Raw genomic sequence first — 18,950 nt, 5'->3', positions numbered from 1 at the left:
TAGTCCAATGCTCTACACATAGTAGGCGCTCAGCAAATACTATTGAATGAATAAGCGGGGCCCGTTATTGGGCAGGGATTGTCTCTATCTGTCGCACATAGTAAGCGCTCAATAAATACTATTGAATGAATAAGCGGGGCCCGTTATTGGGCAGGGATTGTCTCTTATCTGTTGCCAAATTGTCCATTCCAAGTGCTTAGTCCGGTGCTCTGCACATAGTAAACCCTCAATAAATACTATTGGATGAATAAAGGGGGTGACAGAGAGCAAAACAAAAGAGAACAAAACAACATCATGAAGATGGAGTAGTATTCTCTCCTAAGCCACCCTGTTTCTCCCGAGAGGAAAAGCCGTCCGGAGGCTGGCTCTAGGTGAGGGGTGCGGGTCGGGGGTCAGACTTGGAGCCCGTCATTGGGCCGGGATTGTCTCTATCTGTTGCCCAATTGTACATTCTAAGCTTTTAGTCCAGTGATCTGCATAGTAGGCGCTCAATAAATACTACTGGATGACTAAAGGGGGGAGAGAGAGCAAAACAAAAGAGAACAAAACAACATCATGAAGATGGAGTAGTAGTATTCTCTCCTAGGCCACCCTGTTTCTCCGGAGAGGAAAAGCCGTGCGGGGGTTGGCTCCAGCTGAGGGGTGCGGGTCGGAGGTCAGACTTTGAGCCCGTCATTGGGCCGGGATTGTCTCTATCTGTTGCCCAATTGTACATTCCAAGCGTTTGGTCCAGTGCTCTGCACATAGTAAACCCTCAATAAATACTATTGGATGAATAAAGGGGGAGACAGAGAGCAAAACAAAAGAGAACAAAACAACATCATGAAGATGGAGTAGTAGTAGTCTCTCCTAAGCCACCCTGTTTCTCCCGACAGGAAAAGCCGTGCAGCGGCCGGCTCTAGGTGAAGGGTGCGGGTCGGGGGTCGGGTGCAGCCGAGGTTCGGGGTTCAGGGGTCAGAAAGGGGGCGGTGCCGCCGGCTCCGCCCGCCCCGCGTCGCCGGGCCCGCCCCGTTCCCCTCCTCCTTGTCTGGCTGGGCCGCTCGGTGTTTCGGCCGGTCCCTCCCCCGCTCGGCTCTGCCCCCTTCTTGCCCCTCCTCGTCCGGGATGCTGCTGCCGCTGCTGCGGAGTAGCTGTTTCCCTTCCTCTCCCGGCGGCGGCGGCGGCGGGGGCCGTGCGGGGGCCGGACAGGCCGGAGCGGGGCGGGAGGCGGTGGGGCCGAGGCAGGGCGGGCCGCGGGGGCCGTATGTGTGCATGGATCCGGCGGCCTCTCTGCAGAGGCGCGGCGGCAGCGGCGGCGGCGGAGGAGGGGTTGGTGTCGGCGGGCTGGGGCTGGGCTCGGCGTCCGGCTCCCCGGCGCTGTCGGGCGGCCAGTCCCGGCGCAGGAAGCAGCCCCCGCGGCCGGCCGACTTCAAGCTGCAGGTCATCATCATCGGCTCCCGCGGCGTCGGCAAGACCAGCCTGATGGAGCGCTTCACCGACGACACCTTCTGCGAGGCCTGCAAGTCCACCGTGGGTAAGCGGGGGCCCGGGAGGGCCGGGAGGGCCGGATCCCGCAGGCCCCGGCGGCGGGCCCGCAGCCCTGCTCCAGCCCCCCCTTTCTTGCTCACACACACACACACACACACACGTGCGTTCGGCCCGTGACCCTCTGCTAGTTCACCTCCTGCTTTGGCGAGGCCTCTTCTCCCCCCGGAATCCCGCGTCTCTTTCACCTTAATCACCCCCCCACTCCCTCCGTGCCCGCCGCCTCCAGTGCCCTCTCCTCCATCCTCCGCCCCTCCAAACTCTGCCCCTCCAGCCCTCCTCATCATGCCCGTCCTCCCCCCGACGTCCTCCTCACCCTGCCCGTCCTCCCCCTAATGCCCTCCTCATCATGCCCGTCCTCCCCCCGACGTCCTCCTCACCCTGCCCGTCCTCCCCCCCATGCCCTCCTCACCCTGCCCCTCCTCACCCTGCCCGTCTTTCCCCCCATGCCCTCCTCCCCCTCCCCATCTTCCCCCATGCCCGTCCTCCTCCCCCATGTCCTCCCCCTAATGTCCTCCTCATCATGCCCGTCCTCCCCCCGACGTCCTCCTCACCCTGTCCGTCCTCCCCACCATGCCCTCCTCACCCTGCCCGTCCTCCCCCCATGCCCTCCTCACCCTGCCCGTCTTTCCCCCCATGCCCTCCTCCCCATCCCCGTCTTCCCCCTCCCCATCTTCCCCCCATGCCCTCCTCCCCATGCCCGTCCTCCTCCCCCATGTCCTCCCCCAATGCCCTCATCATGCCCGTCCTCCCCCCGACGTCCTCCTCACCCTGCCCGTCCTCCCCCCCATGCCCTCCTCACCCTGCCCGTCCTCCCCCCCATGCCCTCCTCACCCTGCCCGTCTTTCCCCCCATGCCCTCTTCCCCATCTTCCCCCTTCCCATCCCCGTCTTCCCCCCATGCCCTCCTCCCCATGCCCGTCCCCCCATCCCCTCCACCTCTCCCCTCTTTCCCAGTTTAGTCTAGGCCGCAGGGCCCGGGGGGTCCCGTGCGACCCCTTCCCCCTGCCCCACCAGTTGCCCCCCCTCCATTCAGCGGGGGTCGAGGCCATTCCCGGCCATCCCTGGAGGATCTACTACCGGCCGGTTTCACCTCACACCGCCCCGTCCCCCCCCCCCACCCCGTCACCGGCCAAGATGGGCAGGACCTCGGTCATGCCCCCATTGCCCCCTCCGCCTCCTCATCCAGTCGCTTCATGACCCTCCCCACCCGCCCCGGCCTCGGATGAGCCCCTTCGCCCGCCACTTTCGGGGGCGCCCGATTCTGTAGCCCTAATCGCTCTCGGTCGAGGGGACCGGGGGGAGCCCCTGTCCCCCTGAGCCCCTTGGGGAGGAAAACCGGTTGGCCTTGGGGAAGGGGCCGGGCGACATGGGCAGCCCTCTAGGATGACCCGGAAGTACTATGGCGTCAGCCGGGCCCGTGGTCCGCCTTGGCCTGCCTTCGCTACCCGGTGGGGTTTTCGCGTTTTACCTCAAGAAAATGGCACCGGCCAAACCGTGGCGGGGCCGCATCATGAAAACAACCCCCTGCGGGGCTACTGGGAGGTTTACATGATGCAATCAATACCTTAAAAAATTCCCGTAGTGAAGACTTTATATATACGGGTCTGGAAACGGCGCTCAGAGACTCTGGCTGGAAACGGCTCTCAGAGACTCTGGATGGAAGATGAAACAAAAATTTAGGAAAAAATAAAAGCCGTTTAAAACTCCAAATGACACATGAGTTGTTTCCTATTTGGATTTTTTTTTCAGTTTGCCCCGCTCTAGTTCTAAACCCTTATCTGCCGCACAACAGTGTGCATAATAGTGACATTTGTTATGTACTTAATAACTGTGGTTTTGTTAAGCGCTTACTATGAGCAGGGGACTCTGCTAAGTGCTGGGGTAGATACAAGTAAATCAGGATGGATACAGTCCCTGTCCTGCATGGGGCTTGCATTCTTAATCCCTATTTTATAGATGAGGAAACTGAGGCACAGAGAAGGGAAGTGATTTGCCAGTACTGTACTGAGCAATGGGGGTAAATACAGGATAATCAGATTGGACCAACCTTATTTTCCATATGAGGAAACTGAGGCCCAAAGAAGTTAGATGGCTTGCCCAAGGTCACACAGCAGACAAGTGGTGGAGCTGGGATTAGAACCGAGGTTCCCTGACTCCTGCTTGTCTGCGGTTTGACCTTAGACGACTCACTTGACTTCCCCGGGCCTCAGTTTCTTCTTTTGGAAAACGATGATTAAATACCTGTTCTCCCTCCCCCTTAGACTGTGAGCCCTGTGTGATAGGGATGTGTGTGATCCAAGCATGCCTGTCCCAATGCTTAGCACAAAGTGGTTGCCTAACAAATGCCTTTACCATTGTTGTGGCTACTGCTAATATTAAGTCCGTTAATCGGTGCTCCAGGTCAGAAAGTTGGATACTCCTGAATCAAACTGAAACTGAAGGGACAATTTAAGGAAGACGGGTAGTACCTCAGTGTGAATGTGATGAGAGCAACAGGATTAACATAGGTGCTCTTTTGGAATGGAAAAGCCTCTTATGAGCTATCCTGACCTCAAGCCAACAGGACCTCTGTTGCTCATATGATCAAGGACACTATCCCCTTCAACCGTCAACATAATAGAAGGGATATTCTGTAACTGTGAAGGGAAATTACGTAGAATCACAAGCAACGAGGGATTTTCCCAGGGTAAGTCCAAGAAACATTGAGCTTTTTATGCTTAAAGGAACCATTTAAAAAATGTCCAAAGGGAGATTTCATTTTAATAGCATGGCCATATATCAGGTTCAGTCAGCAGCAAGGATCGGAAAGAAAGCCCTTGCTAATTATATGGAAATTTTTAAATCAGCTTTTATTTGGCAACTTGAGCGTTCATCTTCAAATTCTACAGTATTTGTGTTTGAGAGTGGTAGAGAGAAACCTGCATAATTTTAATTTGTCATTACGAAACTACCCTTAGAGCTGACAATTTTAGTATCATAGCTGACATCTAAGGTTCCTTTGATAAGGGGGATTTAAAATTTGTGAGCTTCAGTGCAGTTTCGAACAGTCCATAATTTCTAAAAGTAATGCAAAATAATGGTTCTACCTTGTATATAGTTAAGAATAATCTGTCTAAGATTAATTTTTTTTAATTAGAGTTTTAATGCATTTCCATATTCAAGTGTTTAGTACAATGCTCTGCACATAGTAAAGCACTCAATAAGTAATTCTTATGTTTCCCCCTTTATAGCATATTTATTCCAGGCCTCTGAGTGTTTTTTAGAATTGATCAACCAATAGTATTTATTTACTTCCTTTTTTTAAGGTACTTAAGCGCTTACTATGCGGCAGACACTGTACTAAGCACTGGGGTAGATAAAAACTAGTTCATGTCATTCATTCAGTCAGTCGTATTTGAGCGCTTACAGTATGCAAAGCACTGTACTAAGCTCTTGGAAAGTACAATGCAGCAATAGACAATCCCTGCCCATAAAGGGCTCATAGTCTAGAGAAGAGGCAGACAGCTATACAAGTAAATAGCATCAATATAAATACATAGAATTATATATATGTACACACATGCATACCTAAGTGCTGTGGGGAGGGGTGGAAGAGCAAAGGGAGTGAGTCAGGTGATGCAGAAGGGAGGGGGAGCTGAGGAAAAGGGGGCTTAGTCTGGGAAGGTTTCTTGGAGGAAGTGTGCCTTCAGTAGGGCTTTGAAGAGGAGAAGAGTGGCGGATTTGAGGAGGGCAGGAGGGCATTCCAAGCTAGAGGTAGGACATGGGCCAAGGGTCTGCAGCGAGACAGGCAAGATCAAGGCACAGTGAGAAGGTTAGCACCAAAGGAGTGGATTGTGTGGGCTAGGATGTAGAAGGAGAGAAGGGAGGTGAGGTAGGAGGGGTTAAGGTGATGGAGAGCTTTAAAGCCAATAGTGAGGAGTTTTTGTTTCATACAGAGGTGGATAGGCAACTACTGGAGATTTTTGAGGAGGGGGGCGACACGCCCAGAACGTTTCTTTAGAGAGATAATCCGGGCATGTCCCACAAGGGGCTCACAGTCTTAATCACCGTGTCACGGATCTGGTAACTGAAGCAGAGAGAAATTAGGTGACTTGCCCAAGGTCACACAGCAGACAAGTGGCTGAGCCAGAATTAGAACCCAGGTCCTTACGACTCATGGCCCATGTTTTATCGCCTGGGCTGTGCTACTTATGCTGTTTGCGGATCATTGTACTAAGCTCTCGGGAGAGCCCAGGCAGTAGAACTGGTATACACATTCCCTGCTCACAGTCTAAAGGGGGCAAAAGACATGAAAAATAAATGAATAAATTACAGATATGTACATAAATGCTATGGGGCTGAGAGTGAGGTACTCTCAAGTATTTAGATCCAAGTGCGTAGGCAAAACAGAGGGGAGAGGGAGTAGCGCCAAGCCTTTGAAGGTGGGGAGAGTGATGTTCTATTGCATCTGAAAGCAGAGGGCGTTTGAGGCCAGAGGAAGGATGTGGGCAAGGTATCTGTGGAAAAAGAGATTGAAGGGGCGGTGAGGCTTTGAAGGTGGGGAGCATGATGTTTTGTTACATATAAATGGAGAGGGAGTTGTAGGCCAGAGGAAGGATGTGGGCAAGATGATCTGCCACAAGTTAGATGAGATTGAAATACAGTGAGAAAGTTGCAGTTATAGGAACAAAAGTGTGCGGGCACGGTTGTAGTAGAAAAGGTAGGTAAAGATGAGCTGATTGAGTTCTTTGAAGCCAATAGTCAGGAGTTTCTGTTTGTGAAGTCGCATAGACAACCACTGGAGTTTCTTGGGGAGTGAGGAGATGTGGCTGGAATTTTTTTTTTTTTAGAAAAATGATCTGGGCAGCAGAATGAAGTAAGAGTGGGGAGAGATTGGAGGCAGGAGGTCAGCGAGGAGGCTGAAGCAGTAGTCAAGGCAGAATAGGATAAGTGGATAAATAAAATCAGTAGGGTAATAGTTTGGATGGAGAGGAAAGGGAGCTTTTTAGCATTGTTGTGAAGGCTGAACTGACAGGATTTGGTGACGAATTGAATATTTGGGTCAAATGAGAGGGATAGGTCCAGAATAATATCAAGGTTGTGGGCTTGTGAGACAGGGAGGATAGTGGTGTTGTCCACAGTAGTGGGGTAAACAGGGAGAGGACAGGATTTTAGTGGGAAGAGGAGAAATTGTGTTTTGGAGATGTTTAATTTTAATTTGAGGTGGCAGCGGGACATCCAGGTAAAGATGTCCTTAAGGCAGGAGGAAATGCAAAACTTAAGAGTAGGAGAGGTCAGGGCTGGAGAGATGGATTTGGGAATCATCTGCATGGAGATGGTAGTTGAAGCCATGGGAGTGGGTGTAAATGAAGAACAAAAGGGTACCCAGAACTGAGGCTCAAAGGACTCCCAGTGTCAGAGGGTGAAAGGACATGGAGGAACCTGTGAAGGAGCAGTCAGAAAGATAGGAGAACTAGGAGAGTTCAGTGTCAGTGAAGCCAAGGTTGGATAATGTTTCAAGGAGAAGAGAGTGGTTCACCATGTTGAAGGTAGCCAAGAGGTCAAGAAGGAGTAGAGACTGTTAGATTTGGCGAGAAGAAGATTAACTGTGACCATAGAAAGGGCAGTTTCTGTGGAGTGAAGGCGGTAGAGGCCAGATTTGAGAGGGTCAGGGAGAGAATTGGAGAAGATGTGGAGGCAGCAGATGTAGACAACTCACTTGAGGAGTTTGAAGAGGAATGATAGGAGGAGGATGGGGGGTGATAACTAGAGAGAGTCATGGGACCAAGGGAGGGGTTTTTTAGGTTAAGGGATGCCTGAGCATGTTTTGAAAGCAGCAGAGAAAAATTCATTTAATCGTATTTATTGAGCGCTTACTGTGTGCAGAGCACTGTACTAAGTGCTCGGAAGGTACAATTCAGCAAGAGACAGTCTCAGCCCCCAGTGGGCTCACAGTCTAGAAGGAGGGGAGACAGGCATCAAAACAATATAGGCATCAATAGCATAAGTAGAATTATAGATATAGAATTATAGAAGAAGCCACTGGAGTGTGAATAGTTGAAGATGGCAATCAGGGAGGGGAGAAGGGAGAGGGCAAGCATTTTGTTAAGATGCGACGGGATTTGTGCGGCACCAATGTAGGAGGTCATTGTACTTAAGAAAACAAATACAGAATTGGTGTAAAGGAAAAGGTTATTTTTGAAAGGGCGTGTTCACATATTCTTTTCTTATTGTCAAAGAGCGAGCAATAGCGAGGTTTGTAGATTATGCTTTCATTTCCTAAAGGAGGTACCCATTAGTGTGATAAATTAGATGTAAAGCTGCTAGTATTGAAAGTGATTCTTATTTCCCCAAACAGATGTATTGTGGAGTAAAGACAGATCTGGTATAGAACAGTTAAGGGGAATGGCTGGAAATTTTACATCCTAGCCTGAATTGTTGGTGGCCTTTCACCGAGCCATTTATCTCCTGCCCATTTTTCCATTTTTAAAATTAGGATGATAAAGGTGGCTTTTTTGCTCTCACAGGAATAGCATACAGGATAATTAATTCCTTAAGTTATTTGGGAAAAAAATGCTAAAAATACCCAAGATATTGTGGTGCCTTGATTTGCTTGTTTTCCAAATCATACCCAGCATGCTTAGAGTAAGCATCCTTTTACTTGGAATAGATCTAAATTGGGAATTAACTTTCTAGGGCAATCGTGCTGGAAGTCTTTCTGTTCAGATTTTTAAAAATCATGGTTGTGACAGTGTGATTGGGACCAGAAACTCATATGGTAAAATCAGGGTTAGTGCATAATTTGCAGATGTTTGACAAAGCTAATTAATAATCATATAATACTAACTGACCTACTTAGAGCAAAATATGTTGGTCTAACATTTCAATATAGGATTTCCTGTTAATTGAGTTTGAGTTGACCATTTGGTGAGACTTTCATACAGACTTGGTGTGTAGGTAGCATGGAAAAGTGGTAGGTGGTAAATCATTTTTTACAGCTCCAAAAACACAGTCATTAGTGTCCTCTCTGACAAGGAATAGCAAGATCCTCTACTGAAGCTTCACGATAGAATTTCAGAAGAGTTTGTTTAGATTTGCTATAGGAAGTATAGTGACAGCTTTTCGAAGTTTGAAATTATTTTCAAGACTGACTCTTGACATGGCGAAACACTGGGTTGCCTGAGAGTATTAGGTTTTGCAAAGCCATGCCTACCTACATCATGAGCCTTTTTGATTCTTGGTGGCGGAACAAGAGGAAAGGAAGGTTGTGAAAGGTCAGTGATCCTTCCACCCCCTCCTCCTTTCTTTGGGAATAGGGGGACACTGCTCCAGTATTGCGTGTCCCCGTCTGTCCCGTGCCCCTGCCCCCCGCCCTGTCTTTTCACCTTTTGGGAATTATAGCTCTGTCCCTATGTATGTTAGCAGACTCAGAGGCAGGTGAGTCGGCAGTTACAAAGCTGCTATTAAAAAGTTGACCTAATTCTCACTTGGCTCTCAAGCCGTGTGTTTTTCTTCTCAAATCCAAAAGATATCAGTAGGTAAATGAATGGGGAAATTAATTTTCAGTGTGCAAGAACAGCAGTGTGAGTTCATTTTGTAATATTTACATTATTATTATTATCCTCATCATTATTACTGTTATCTATTAAGCCACTAAATGTGCAAAGTACTGCCCAAAATCCTGGGATAATATAATGAGTGCATTAAACTACGGTCTCTTCTATAAAGAACTCACAGTCAAAATTGGGGAGGACAGGCACACATAATTACATAGGAATGTAATCCAGTCATCAATAAAACAGTTTTAAAGTTCAGCAATCAAAATCTTCAATAGTGAAATATGGGCTGTAAGCATTCAGTGTAAATTGACTTAGTGGAAAGAGCATGGGCTTAGGGAAGCAGCGTGGCTCAGTGGGATGAGCATGGGCTTGGAAGTCAGAGGTCACATGTTCGAATCCCAGCTCTGCCACTTGTCAGCTGTTTGACTGTGGGCAAGTCACTTCACTTCTCTGTGCCTCAGTTCCTTCATCTGTAAAATGGGGATTAAGACTGTGAGCCTCATGTGGGACAACCTGATTACCCTGTATCTCCCCCAGCGCTTAGAACAGTGCTCTGCACGTAGTAAGCGCTTAACAAATACCAACATTATTATTATTATTATTGGGAGTCAGAAGACGTGGACTCTAATCCCCGCTCCACCACTTCTCTGCTCTGTGCCGTGGAACAAGTCACTTTACTTCTGTGCCTCAGTTACCTCATCTGTAAAATGAGGATTAAAAGTGTGAGCCTCACATGGGACAACCTGATTACCCTGTATCCACCCCAGTGCTTAGAACAGTGCTTGGCACATAGCGCTGAACAGATACCACAATAATAATAATTATTATTAATAAACAGTATTTGGAGAGGACAGCCTTCAGATATGTCTCCCATCAGGCCAAACAGTGCTCAGGGAAGAATTACTACAGTCTTTCCAAACTTATATACTGGGGCCTCTTCCCACGGTTGGCCTTTTCACAGAGCTTAGATGGGAAGAGGAAAACTGCCTTGGCCATTAGGAGTTACCCCACCTAGAGTGGAGTTTCTGGGGCTTCTGGTTGGAAAGGTGCCAGCTTCTACTTGCCCTCTGCTGTGTGACCTTGGGCAAGTCACTTCTTTGTGCCTCAGTTTCCTCATCAGTAAAATGGGGAGAAAATACCCACCCTCCCCACCTCTTAGACTGTGAGTCCCATGTGGCACAGGTTCTGTGTCCGACCTGATTATTTTGTATCCACCCCAAGACTTAGAACAAAGCTTGGCACAGGGTTCATATTTAACGAATACCTCAATTATTATTTCCCAACCCAGGTCGCAAATACTGTACATCAATTTCAAATCCCTACTGTGCTCCTCTTTGTATTCCTCTTCTCCTCCTCCCCTCCCTATCATTCTTACTCCCTCCCTCTGTTCTACCCCCTTCCTCACCCCACAGCACTTGTATATACTTGTACATATTTATTATTCTATTATTCCATTTATTTTAAAGATATGTATATATTGGTAATTCTGTTTATATATTTTTATGCTATTGATGTCTACCTACTTGTTTTGTTTTGTTGTCTGTCTCCCCTTTCAGACAGTGAGCCCGTTGTTAGGGAGGGATTGTGTCTATCTGTTGCCGAATTGTACTTTCCAAGCGCTTAGTACAGTGCGCTGCCCACAGTAATCACTCAATAAATTTGATTGAATGAATGGAAAATGTGGTCCAAATTTAAATGCTTTAGGCAATACTAGGGCAGTGTTTCTCCAGTGGACTCTTAGGCCCCCCAGAGGGATTGTGACCACAACTGTTTCTTTCCAAACCACTGTTGTTGTGGACAGCAGTGGTAACACTGTTAATTGTTGTTGTTATTTTTTAAGCACCTTCTATGTGCAATACACTGTACTAAGTGCTGGGGTAGATACAGCATAATCGGGTCCCAGGTGGACTTCACAGTCTAAGTGGGAAGGAGAACATGTATCGAATCCCCCCATTTTGTAGGGACAGAGGCACAGAGAATTTAAGTGACTTGCCCAAGGTCACACAACAGGTGAATGGTGGAGCTGGGATTAGAACCCGTGGCCCCTTACTCCCAGGCCCATGCACTTTCCACTAGGTCATGCTAAGCCTCTCCCTCCGAATTTACTTTTGGAGCGATGGAAGGAGACTTTGAAGGGTAGATGGGTCCTGAGTCGAAGGTGCAGCTAGACCCTGTCACGGTTCTTGGGCCTCTTCCATGGCCCAGGATGAAAAACCACGTAGGGAGGAGAAAAGGTTAATAGTGCCATATGAGGCGGCACTGGAGCAGGCTTCATGAATTCATTGTCCTTCTCCATCACCTCCAGCCCAACTTGGCCCTGTCGTTGAGCTACTGGAGCTATTTTTAGTCCCGGGGCCTTGGGTGGAATTTGGACTAGGCCTAGAGGCAGCAACTTGAGTCTGTACGAGAAGCACAAGACTTTGCTCATATCTAAATTCAATCTAGATCCTGCCTACTGCACAGGTCCTGGCCCGGCCAGAGAGTCTTGGCCCAAGGCCCAGGCAAGGCTCAGTCAGTGAGGAAATCCAACTCTGGCTGGGGTTGAGGCCCAGACAGGAGAATAATAATAATAATGTTGGTATTTGTTAAGCGCTTACTATGTGTAGAGCACTGTTCTAAACGCTAGGGTAGATAAAGCGTAATCAGGTTGTCCCACTTGAGGCTCACAGTCTGAATCCCCATTTTGTAGATGAGGTAACGGGAGGCACAGAGAAGTGAAGTGACTTGCCCACAGTCAGCTGACAAGAGGCAGAGCCAGGATTCGAACCCATGACCTCTGACTCTCAAGCCCGTGCTCTTTCCACTGAGCCACGCTGCTTCTCAAAAGCCTGGCCACCATTCCAGTGAGCCTCTCTGGTTGTCCATGGGGTTTCCATGGATCCTTTACCCAATTATCGGAACTGGCTCTGCGGCAGTGCAGATCTCCCATCTTGGGACCTCTTTACAGGAAGCTGCTGACAGAAACTCTTCTCCTGCCTCCCACTTGGATCGGCTGCTCTAGTTACCCTGTCAGTCGTATTCATTGAGCACTCACTATGTGCAGAGCACTGTGCTAAGTGCTTGGGAGAGTACAGTATAATAGAGTTGGTAGACAGTCTATGCCCACAGTGAGCTTACAGTCTGCCTTTTGGACCTGCCATACATCTTTCCCATTGAGGAATAATCTTGTGCACATATCTTCCTGGAAATTGCAGTTCCATGTTGAAAGTAATAAGGTGCCCCTGAGAGTTTGCATGTGGAGAGGAAAGTATCTGTTATTTCCTGCTACACTTCCTCCACTTTTCCTGGAAGCTACCTGTCCATTTATTCAATAGTGTTTATTGAGCGCTTAACTATGTGCAGAGCACTGTACTAAGCGCTTGGAATGTACAACTCGGCAACAGATAGAGGCAGTCCCTGCTCATTGATGGGCTTACAGTCTAATCGGGGAGACAGACAAAAACAATAGCAATAAATAGAATCAAGGGGATGTACATCTCATTAAAACAATAGCAATAAATAGAATCAAGAGGATGTACATCTCATTAACAAAATAAATAGGGTAATATATACAATTGAGCGAATGAGCACAGTGCTGAGGGGAAGGGAAGGGAGAGGGGGAGGAGTAGAGGGAAAGGGGGCTTAGCTGAGGGGAGGTGAAGGGGGGTAGAGGGGCAGCAGAGGGAGCAGAGGGAAAAGGGAAAGCTCAGTCTGGGAAGGCCTCTTGGAGGAGGTGAGCTCTAAGTAGGGCTTTGAAGAGGGGAAGAGAATCAGTTTGGCGGAGGTGAGGAGGGAGGGCGTTTCAGGACCGCGGGACCACTCAATCTCCAAGGGCTCCTTCCCCTCTGCCTTCAAACATGCCCACGTCTCCCCCATCCTAAAAAAACCCGCTCTTGACCCCACTTCCCCCTCCAGTTATCGTCCTATCTCCCTACTACCCTTCCTTTCCAAAATCTTAGAACGAGTCGTCTACAATCGATGCCTAGAATTCCTTAACTCCCATTCTCTCCTAGACCCCCTCCAATCTGGCTTCCGTCCCCTCCACTCTACCGAGACTGCTCTCTCTAAGGTCACCCGTGACCTCCTTCTTGCCAAATCCAATGGCTCCTACTCCATTCTGATCCTCCTTGACCTCTCTGCTGCCTTTGACACTGTCGACCATCCCCTCCTCCTCCATACCTTATCTCACCTTGGCTTCACGGACTCTGTCCTCTCCCGGTTCTCCTCTTACCTCTCTGGCCGATCATTCTCGGTCTCCTACGCCGGTGCCTCCTCCCCCTCCCATCCTTTAACTGTTGGAGTTCCTCAAGGGTCAGTTCTTGGCCCTCTTCTGTTCTCCATTTACACTCACTCCCTCGGTGAACTCATCCGCTCTCACGGCTTTGACTACCATCTCTACGCAGACGACACGCAGATCTACATCTCCGCCCCTGTCCTCTCCCCCTCCCTTCAGGCTCGCATCTCCTGCCTCCGGGACGTCTCCACCTGGATGTCAGCCCGCCACCTAAAACTCAACATGAGCAAGACTGAGCTCCTCATCTTCCCTCCCAAACCCGGTCCGCTCCCAGACTTCTCTATCACCGTGGATGGCACGACCATCCTTCCCGTCCCGCAGGCCCGCAATCTCGGTGTCATCCTTGACTCGTCCCTCTCGTTCACCCCACACATCCTATCCGTTACCGAGACCTGCCGGTTTCAGCTCTACGATATCGCCAAGATCTGCCCTTTCCTCTCCACCCAAACGGCTACCTTACTATTACGGGCTCTCGTTATATCCCGGCTAGACTACTGTGTCAGCCTTCTCTCTGACCTCCCTTCCTCCTCTCTCGCCCCGCTCCGGTCTATTCTTCACTCCGCTGCCCGGCTCATCTTCCCGCAGAAACGATCTGGGCATGCCACTCCCCTTCTTAAACAACTCCAGTGGTTGCCTATCGACCTCCGCTCCAAACAAAAACTCCTCACTCTAGGCTTCGAGGCTCTCCATCACCTTGCCCCTTCCTACCTCTCCTCCCTTCTCTCTTTCTACCGCCCACCCCGCACGCTCCGCTCCTCCGCCGCCCACCTCCTCGCCGTCCCTCGGTCTCGCCTATCCCGCCGTCGACCCCCGGGTCACGTCCTCCCGCGGTCCCGGAACGCCCTCCCTCCTCACCTCCGCCAAACTGATTCTCTTTCCCTCTTCAAAACCTTACTTAAAAATCACCTCCTCCAAGAGGCGTTCTCAGACTGAGCTCCTCTTCCCCCTCTACTCCCTCTGCCATCCCCCCTTTACCTCTCCGCAGCTAAAGCCTCATTTTCCCCTTTTCCCTCTGCTCCTCCACCTCTCCCTTCCCATCCCCACAGCACTGTACTCGTCCGCTCAACTGTATATATTTTCATTACCCTATTTATTTTGTTAATGAATTGTACATCGCCTTGATTCTATTTAGTTGCCATTGTTTTTACGAGATGTTCTTCCCCTTGACGCTGTTTAGTGCCATCGTTCTTGTCTGTCCGTCTCCCCCGATTAGACCGTAAGCCCGTCAAACGGCAGGGACTGTCTCTATCTGTTGCCGACCTGTTCATCCCAAGCGCTTAGTACAGTGCTCTGCACATAGTAAGCGCTCAATAAATACTATTGAATGAATGAATGGGAGGACGTGGCCCAGGGGTCAACGGCGAGATAGGTGAGAATGGGGGTCGGTGAGGTGGGCGGCAGAGGGGCGGAGCCTACGGGGTGGGTAGTAGAAAGAGAGAAGGGAGGAGAGGTAGGAAGGGGCAAGGTGATGGAGAGCCTTGAAGCCTAGAGTGAGAAGTGTTTTTGTTTTGTGCGGAGGTTTATAGGCAACCACTGGAGGTTTTTAACAAGGGGAATGACATGCCCAGAGCGTTTCTGCAGGAACATGAGCCAGGCAGCGGAATGAAGAATAGATCTGGAGCGGGGAGAGACTGGAGGAGGGAGATCAGAGAGAAGGCTTTCATAATAATCCAGCCGGGATGTTATGAGAGCCTGTACCAGTAAGATAGCCGTTTGGGTGGAGAGGAAAGGGCGGATCTTGGCGATATCTACTTAGTATATATCTGTAATTTATATTTATATTTAACGTCTGTCTTCCCCTCTAGAATGTAAGATTGAAGCGGGCAGGGAATGTGTCTGTTTATTGTTGTACTCTCCCAGGCAGCTCTACACACAGTAAGTGCTCAATAAACACGATTGAATGAGTGAATCTCACTCTGGCAGGACCACATCATTTTGTCCTATTTTGAGGTGCATATTTTCTTCTGCTCACTCTCAGTGGTTTTTGACTTCACCATAATTCTAGGTTTGTAGGGAATTTCGGTAAAGGAAAGCAGGTGAATTAGTGCAGAGAAGCGCATATGTCGTGGTTAACGGTGGGATTTTTTTTTTCGGGTATTTAAGCCCTTAGTTTTTGCAAAGCACTGTCCTAAACACTGGGGTAGATACAAACTAATCAGGTTTGACACAGTCCACATCCCACATGGAGCTCATAGTCTTAATCCCCATTTTACAGATGTAACTGAGGTACAGAAAAGTGAAGTGATTTGCCCAAGACCACACAGCAAGCAAATGGCAGAGCCGGGATTAGAACTCCAGTCGATCAATCAGTCGTATTTATTGAGTGCTTACTATGTGCTGATCACTGTACTTAGCTCTTGGGAGAGTACCATCCAACAGAATTAGACAGGTTCCCTGCCCATACGGAACGTCCAGCCTAGAGGGGGAGACTGACATTAATATGAATAAATAATTTATAATATATAATTTAAATATATTACAGAGTGCTGTGGGGTTGGGGATGGGGTGAATATCAACTGTCCTAAGATCACAGATTGAAGTGCATAGATGATGCGGAAGGGAAAGAGAGTCGAGGAAAAGAGGGTTTAATCGGGGGAGGGCCTCTTGGAGGAGGTGTGACTTTAGTAATCCTTTGAAAGTGGAGAGTGTGGTGGTCTGGTTTATATGAAGGAGGAGGGAGTTCCAGGCTACGGGGAGGATGTGGGAAAAGTGTAAATGGTGACGTAGACGAGATCGGGGCACAGGTCCTCTGATTCCCAGGCTCGAGCTCAGTTCGCCTTGAAGTTTACAGTACCACTTTATGGATTGCCATTTTGCTTCCTGGATTTTGGTCCGACCTTTATAAACCAAGCACAGACATCTTTTATATACCTGAAGCAGCTTTTAATAGTTGCCATTCAGAACCAGTGAGGCACTGACCACTTATAACTAATAATGCACCCCATTCTTCTCCAGTGAGTTAAAAGCAAAATATAATTTTGACTTTTTTCCTGAAGTTACTAATATTAGGTTCTTTTAGAGGAAAATAAAACAAAGAACATTTGATATTGGAATTTTGTTAATGGAAAGCATGGTTTATTTTAATTTTCTGTATTTACGTGAACACTCATAGTGTTGGTATTTGTTAAGCGCTTACTATGTGCAGAGCACTGTTCTAAGCGCTGGGGTAAACACAGGGGAATCAGGTTGTCCCACGCGGGGCTCACAGTCTTAATCCCCATTTTACAGATGAGGGAACTGAGGCACAGAGAAGTTAAGTGACTTGCCCACAGTCACACAGCTGACAAGTAGCAGAGCTGGGTTTCGAACTCATGAGCCCTGACTCCAAAGCCCATGCTCTTTCAACTGCGCCACGCTGCTTCTCTAATCCAGTTAGATTAGAATCTAATCTAATTCACTCATCCAAGTCTAGGTCGTAATGTCACTGTGGCCAAGGAACATGTCTACCAACTCCTTTGTATTTTACTCTCCCAAGCGCTTAGTACAGTGCTCTGCTCATAATAAGTGCTCATAAATACCATTGAGAGATCACTGATCTACTCATTTCACTTTTGAGAGAAAATGAGGAAAACCTTCCAGAATATTCACTCACAAAACCCAGAATCCTTTTTTCCTCCTTACTATTGTATTATGCCATCTGGGCATATCTTGTGAAGTGAAAAAGGACTTTATGACATTATTATAATAATTATGACATTTATTAAGCACTTACTATGTGTCAATCACTCTAGTATGCGCTGGGTAAGATTGAAGATAGGGCTCACAGTCTATTAAAAAAACTGATCTTGTGCGGTCATTTAGTTCATATGCATTTACATTTAAGATCTGTAGTTTCATTTATTTAATGGAAGTTATTTAAAAAGACATCCTTATTCAGGAGTAAAATATCAGTCATTTCAAAATAGGCGAAATCTTTAAAAGAACGTCAGCATGTGTTTGTTTTCTCATAGGGAGTTTGATTGTAATCTGTTTAAAGACCGTAATATAGACACATATGCATTGTTGGCCTGTCTTAAAGTAGATAGATTTCTTCTTAGGTAATTTAGATTGATGCCACCCTTAGAGTTTACTGTTTTTCTGGTGCTCTGCAGGAGCTAAAATTGGCCATAATCAATCAGTGGTATTTATTGAGCACTTATCATGCAGAGAACTGTACTAAGCACTTGGGAGTATAAAATGCAATAGAAATGATAGACAAGAGCCCTGCCCCCAAGGAGCTTACACTCTAGAGGAGACAGATGTTAAAATAAATTATGGATAAGGAAAATGGAAGAAAATAGGATGCATACAAAATAGAATCCATCTGCTGTTGATTTTTAGAATTGTTCCCTGGAGTTTTGGGGTGATCCAACTGAGTCTGGAGCCCATTAGACATGAGTTTTAATATTTTACTAGTGAAATTGATTTTATACTTTAAATAAACCAAGTGCATGTAGTTTTATCTTCTGTCTTTTGCTTTTAGAGAACATTTGTAAATCTAAAAATTATAAGCATAAAAGTACTACATTTATTTCAGTTAAAGATCTTTAAAAGCTTTAAAGCATAGTATTAGTTGATTTTCTAATTTTACATTAGAAACCTATTCCAGTAAATCCTTGTTGGGTGATTTTTGGTGTATTCTGCATAACATATACGGTGAAATAAATATTTTCTCCCAGTCACTTGATGCCATATTATTCCGCATTAACAGTACTGCATCATTTAAATCCAAAAACCTTTTTCTTTACCTCCCGTTTTTTAGAATTAATGTGGCTTTACTCTATGGGGATGACTCTTCAGTACACTGAGTAAATTATGAGTCTGAATATGTGCCAGACTTTGAAATCTAATTTTTACCTACACTTTTGGAAGGAAATCCAAGTTAATTATAACCTCCTTAAAATATTTTAATAGAGGGTAATCAATAGCTTCTAGTAAAATGTAGTAAAAATGAAAGATACCAATAATTTTAAGCTCCTTGTGGTCGGGGATCACATCTCCCAACTTCATTGTATTCTCTCAAGGGTTTAGTAGAGTGCTCTGCACACTGTAGGCACTCGGTAAATACCACTGATTTTATTTTAGTTTCAAGAATTCTGAATACTAAAGCAACCACCTCCCTCAACCTGCCCAACCTTCCTTTTAATGTTTTCTTCCCTTTTGTAAGTCTCGAGAACTAGTGGGGGAAAAAGATCATAGATCAGGAACTCTGTTCTTAGTATACTTGTCCTAGTCCAGAAAGTTTAATCAGCAAGGGCTACTGAAAAAGTCTATATTGCTGAACTGTACAGTAGGCATTTGCATTTTGGAAATCAAAAACCCTAATGAAGGCCAGCCTACAAGACCAAGAACCAAGTGTTTTAAGACAGAGGAATCAAGAAACCCAGCGAATAAACAGTTAGTGTATGAGGAAATCAGTTGAAGAATGCAGTTTGGAGAATCTAAATGAAAAAAGAACTAGATTAAGCACTTTCTATAGTTAGGGAGGTTATATATTAACATATACTTGAGTGTAGTTGCTGCTTAGGGAGTATGGACCGAATGCCTCAGTGATGCACACAGGCAGGAAAATGGGGTGGGGAGATGTGAAGTCAATCAGAGTAGTCTTCTAAGTAGGAGGTGAGATTGTAGTAG

General features: G+C 47.3%; 1 protein-coding gene across 1 annotated transcript in view; it reads left to right on the top strand.

The window, feature by feature from the left end:
• Positions 1-1,043: 1,043 nt before the first annotated feature.
• RAB12 (RAB12, member RAS oncogene family) overlaps positions 1,044-18,950 on the top strand; it is a 68,684-nt gene continuing 50,777 nt past the window's right edge. The window contains exon 1 of the mRNA XM_029066216.2: positions 1,044-1,513. Within this exon, the coding sequence (XP_028922049.2) occupies positions 1,105-1,513 (409 nt within the window). The 5' untranslated portion in view covers positions 1,044-1,104. The remainder of the gene's footprint in view (positions 1,514-18,950) is intronic.

Source organism: Ornithorhynchus anatinus, chromosome 5, assembly GCF_004115215.2.
Source record: "Ornithorhynchus anatinus isolate Pmale09 chromosome 5, mOrnAna1.pri.v4, whole genome shotgun sequence".
NCBI lineage: Eukaryota > Metazoa > Chordata > Mammalia > Monotremata > Ornithorhynchidae > Ornithorhynchus > Ornithorhynchus anatinus.
This window is presented reverse-complemented; position numbering and strand designations above follow the sequence as displayed.